This window comes from Cupressus sempervirens, chromosome 7, assembly GCF_028749045.1.
Source record: "Cupressus sempervirens isolate cs-2001-9-10 chromosome 7, ASM2874904v1, whole genome shotgun sequence".
Classification (NCBI taxonomy): Eukaryota; Viridiplantae; Streptophyta; class Pinopsida; order Cupressales; family Cupressaceae; genus Cupressus; species Cupressus sempervirens.
Genome location: NC_143124.1, coordinates 442,760,429 through 442,766,168, shown reverse-complemented (window position 1 = coordinate 442,766,168; position 5,740 = coordinate 442,760,429). Strand labels below are relative to the sequence as shown.

The window sequence follows — 5,740 nt, the reverse complement described above, 5'->3', positions numbered from 1 at the left end:
AACTAAAGTGCACAATTCTTGTTTCTAGATATAAAGTTGTTTTCTTCACAAGACTTTAAAGTCTATCTACAATGTACTATTGGTAATTTGGTAGTAATCAACATAATGTCTGATGAAGTTGAGGAATAGGTATCCAATGAAGGGAAACAAATCCAAGTAGCTCACCTCACTCACAGTTTCTTATTTTCAGGCGTGTCTTTAACATATTATCACCCAAATTTACTAACTGTTGAACTTACCAATTTAAATTTATTCTAGCAAACAAGATTGAACATCATGCTATTCAAAAGTTTCCAATACAATATCACTTGTGGATGGATCTGATGAGATAAAGTCAACCCAACAAAACAATTTCAGCTTCTATCAACTGAAAAATGATAACTCAATATTGGAAAAAGCAAATAACATCTGCCAATGCACAGTATTAAAATGGTAATATTATTGAGAAATATTTTCCAATGTATTAGAATATATCTTTCAAAAAGTCTTTCCATCATAATTTCTCCAACAACAAACTTAAAGGAATGTAACTAATTATTATATAATAAAAATAATCAAGTGAATAAAGAAACTTTATTACTGTAAACCTAATATTCTTACATCCCTTCTTAAGATTTACATTTCAGACATCAAAACATGTTGATTGAAATAAACTAATACATATTCTTTAGAAGCTTTTTCTTTGAAAAATCAAAATTTGAACCAAGCTACCTTTTTATTCTTGAAAAGGTGTAGTTTCAGAGCTGAATACTTGAGATCTTGAATTAGCACTTTCCCAAACTCTTGAATCCTAATTCTACTAAACTATTGGACAACAATCCTTGTTCCATCGAGTTGTCTCATAATGCTTGGAAGAGTATAAATTCTTCAGATCTACAATTTCTTGAACAATCTAGTCAACATTTAGTAATTAGTTCACCAAATCCCTACTTTTCTTAAAAACAAAACTTCATGATATATGCATTCTTCAATTTTTTTAGGCATCAAATTGAAGGCAAAAATACAAGCACCATTTTCAGTGATAAAGTAAATTGAAATATTGAAAATATCCTCCAACCTCTACTGTCAAAGGCTCAAAATAGTATCATTCCCTATCATCTTTAAAACAACAATTTTTAACAAAAGAACCATTTAGAGTGAGAAACTAACTCAAGATATTTCAATTGTTCCTCCACTGTATTCACAACTGTGATCAATAGTTATTTAACTCATATCTCCAAATTATCTATTCTACATGTCCAATTTGATTCTTCAATTTCCAACCTACAACATTGAAACAATTACACATATAGCAAAAACTTTGGCATTGCGCCCCTTTGAAAAACCGTCCACGTTGATTACACATTGGGACTTCAATAGACACATCTTTCACTGGACAGAGATTTTTAAAGTCACAGAACATGCAAGCACCGCCACCATAATGGAGGACACCGTAATCGAAGTGGGCATTCGCCCTTTGTCTGTCCTCATAAACATCCCTTCCAATATAGGAAACCCATTTATCACAATAAAACCTGATAACATGAGCTGCACCAACATATCCTCGACTGCTGGATACCCACCCTTTACAATTTGTGTTATTCCACTCAATACTGATATGAAGTTTATAAATGTGATAGCTGCAGGAGGAATAAACATTGCCGTTGGCACTCCGAACTCAAAGATTTCTGCCTCGTATCTCTTGGCTGCTTCACTGTCCGAAACTTTGCTAGTCACTTCAAAACCCACTTCAGAAATACCCATCAATTTACAAAGGACTTGAATCAATGCAAATGGATACGAGGAGCTCCCCTTTATTGCCCACATCCTATGATCGTTCCACCAACTTTTCACTGACCCTCCAGCCATCACAAATTCAACTGCATTGTATCCATATGCAGATAGTGATAGAAACACAAAGAGGAGGAACCATGGACTTGAAATCTGCCACAAAACATAACAACATTTAAGATAAGCATCCAAACAATGAGGTATCAATTATCCGCAGTAAGCATTGAGTAGAATATACCTTAGGAAACACTGATATGCCGCAGAGGGTGGATAGAGATGGAACCAAACCATAACAGAGTATATGGAGGGAGGACAAAGCCCATAAACAGAAAAAGCTATAACACATTCTGAGAGTAATACTAACACGACCAATGCCATAGGTGAACGGGCAGAACTTGCTCACGAAAATTTCGAATAGACCCGCGCTCAATCTCTTATGTTGAATGAGAGTGTCATTCAAATTAGTTGGTGCAAGCCCCTGAAAGGCGTTTCTATGTGGAGTGCAGTAAGCAGATTTCCAGCCTCTGCAATGTATTGTAAATGCAGTTAAAACATCCTCCACTGCGCACCCATAGATTATGCCAATCTGGAGAATAATCAAAGGTCCTTTAGCTGTACATAAACTTAATTATGACTTCATGAAAATAATGTGGAAGAAAGTCTCTTTTCGTTAATAGCTAGGTGACATTTTATGATGTTTTGAATTATAGGACAATGAAGTCATATTTTTTGAAAGTGAAATCAACCACGCAAGCCATTCAAGGGGAAGTTATGCAGCATTTTAAGGGCTCCTATTTTTAAGAGTCTAGAACAATGAATGTGAGCTATTGTTGGTTGGATGCTGGAGATGGTTGGTCATCTAATTGAATAAAAAATAATCAATTATCTAACTCAAATTCATGTAGTAATGTATGAATGTCCATCAAGGTGTAGGCGATAAAGGAATCCATCAAAGGGAGAGTGGGCATTGTTGCTTGGAAATTTATCTTATGCTATTGAACTTCGTCTATGAAAGCTGAAAAGATTGTGATGGTATACATATTGTATGCATGATGTTATGATATTTAGTTTTTGTTTGAATATTAATACTAATTTGGTATTGAATGTTTCTTATTATAAGAACTATCAGAAACTCTTTATAAAGAAGATTTGAAACCCCAAAAGTTTATTATAAGAACTATCAGAAACTCTTTATAAAGAAGATTTGAAACCCCAAAAGTTTAATATAGAATATTATTGTCCCATGAATTCATAATAACTATATATGTATTTCTTGGACATTAGCAATGCTCTTCCTTAAACAGATGGGCTAATATTTCCAATAATACAGTAAACCATTGAAAATAAAAAGTTTAAAAATTGGACCATTCTTTGTAGGTCGACATCGATTTGTAAACTTACTCTGAATTAAAACAGTTGAAGCACAGAAATTTAGTTTTACCTTTTTGCCCCAAAGAGTGTTCTCTTCGTAAGTACAACCGGCAAGTGTTGTTGCTTTATTTAATATCAGGGATGGACTTTCTTTTTCCATTTCTAAATTTGGAGACTCAATAGATAATTGAATCAAATTTGGTGCCTCAGTTCCGCATAACGCATCCCTGCGGAGCACGCATCCCGTGCCCACATAGATTGGACCTTCTGCTCCATCGATCCCTTTTCCTTGTATCTGCATATACAGAGTAATCCGTGATTATTTTATACTTGTGTCTGCATAAACAACTAGTGCTGCTGCGAATACAATAATGGTTGCATATAACGTACATCGTAACATCTCCTCATGTGATTGGCATACAAATCATATTTTGTGATACCATGAAACTTCTGGGGAAACTGGACATACCCAAACTGATGCCCAGTTTGAGGGTCCATGAAAAAACACATAGCTTCACGAAGTCCCTCACAGTTGTTGGCGTACGTATCACAGTCCAATGTAAGTATGAATGGAGCATTGCTCATCAATGCAGAAACCCTAATCTGCAAACAGGGTTTAAACCTCAATAAGAATCACTCTTATTCACTGCACTAGTAAGACAAAAGAAAAATAAATAAAAAAGAAACAAAAGAAGAGGAAATGGAAGCAAGAAAAATACCAGAACATTGAGAGCACCAGCCTTAAATTTGTGTGGGCATCCAGGTCGCTTTTCACGAGACACATATACTAGACCGGGCAAATGAGGGCCACCATGCTTTCCCTTCTCAAGCAAAATCTACAGCAAGCGCAAATATATTCTTGTAAATATAACTGGTGAAGAAAGTAATATAATGAGCAGTACTGTGAAAGTCAATAGGATTTAGTGACCTGAACTATACTATGATGATCTTCCATTGTGGCCTCTGAACTCCATTCCCTAAACCCATCATGTTCATTGCAAATGGCTTCTGGAACAACGCCGCTCTCAACAGTACTATTTATACGATTTTTCATCTCCTCGTACATTATCTAATAAAAAAGAAAAAAGAAAATATAAAGATAGATGGAATCAACTTGTTAAGATCTATGGAACTATTTCCTTTTCCTACACTTGTTTTGTATGTTCTATCACAATTTTTTCATTTTTTCATCTTTGCAAATATCAAAGAAAATTATTACACGTAAAAGTTCTAAACATAAAATAGGCACTGGTTAATCTCTAGACAAAATGTACCAAAGGTTAAAAAAAATGTAAAACAGGATTCTTTTTAAAATTCACCAAAACACAGCGAATTTTTTTTAAAAAATTGTTGTTTTCAATCACAATATATGCAGATCATAAAGATCAAATTTTAAAATTTTTAAAAAAATTTCATTTTCATTTTTTAAAAATTTAATCAATGATACAATTTGTAAAAAGATAGCAGCATCCCATAAAATTAGACATCCCACATCTACCTTTGACGAATCTTATTTCTTTCAGTTCATAGCTCAATATTTTATCTCTCACCTTGACCTTTTCCCACTCAGTTGTAAACAACAAGCTCTTATTTTGGTGAGCATTACTTTCTGAAAAGCAGGCTTCTGGACATCTCTGTTGGATAAGATATTTGTGGCAGAAAGGAACCCAAATCTTTGCAAACATGGAGGCTTCAAACAGAGCGTAGAAGGTAAGTGGAGATCCTCCGTCATCAGACACATAACATGACAGTTTCTCTGTGGGATAATCATGAGCCAGAGTGGAGAGTACAGTATTTACAACATTCATTGAAGGCTCTCTGATTTGATCAGTAGTACATATAAATATATCAACAGGCGGTAGATCATTTCCAAACCTGCCCATTAACATAAAAGAACAATAGTGAATCTACACTTACATTTACATGTTCTACAAACCCCTAACCAAATCGTGGTAGATCTCTTGATTTGTACCTGCTGTAGATAATGGAATAGTTTCTATTTCATGTAAGGAAAATAAGTCCTTACCTCTTCGAAAGCCTTTGTGGGAAAGTGTACCGAGTCACAGGCCGCCATCTGAAGGCCTGCTCTAATGCCCAGTGGAAGGCGAACCCCATCTCTGCAGCAAATAACATAAGCCATGGAAGATAATCTTCTCTTGGCATATCATTAATGCGATAGAACACAAGAGCCAAAATTGCTGTAAAATATATGCCGATAAAATCTCTGGTTATGTTTACATAGGGAGTTTCACATGTTCTGTAAAGAGACTCCATCCTGTTTGTATGTTCGTTGGGGAAGATGGAAGAATGAGATCAGAATCAAGTCTCATGAATTTGGGAGAATGCTTATTTTTTAAGAATAGGGAAAAATATTATAAACTCGAATCTTTAAAGAAATAATACACCAGTCGCTAAACTACAAACAGATTTTGAAATGATATTAAAATTTTTACGTCTCAGCTGTGTTGGAATATTTGTTGCATTTTGTTGTTTGCCCCTAGAGCCAAACGCCCACCTACCACCCCTAAACGTTCAGAAAATTTACTACGGTTAGGTGAGTTTTCAAATTCAGAAATGAGGGGAAAAATATTTTGCGAGT

General features: G+C 34.8%; 1 protein-coding gene across 1 annotated transcript; it reads right to left on the bottom strand.

Annotated features, from left to right (window-relative positions):
* Positions 1-1,155: 1,155 nt before the first annotated feature.
* On the bottom strand, positions 1,156-5,536 carry LOC149547490 (cellulose synthase-like protein E6). Its single transcript, XM_089791665.1, has 8 exons — positions 5,168-5,536; positions 4,692-5,016; positions 4,070-4,210; positions 3,861-3,977; positions 3,532-3,744; positions 3,212-3,436; positions 2,009-2,356; positions 1,156-1,923 (listed from the first exon to the last, which is right to left on the bottom strand). Exons 1-8 carry the CDS (start codon positions 5,413-5,415, stop codon positions 1,369-1,371), a joined length of 2,172 nt encoding a protein of 723 aa, XP_089647791.1. The 5' UTR covers positions 5,416-5,536; the 3' UTR covers positions 1,156-1,368.
* Between the last annotated feature and the right edge of the window lie 204 nt (positions 5,537-5,740).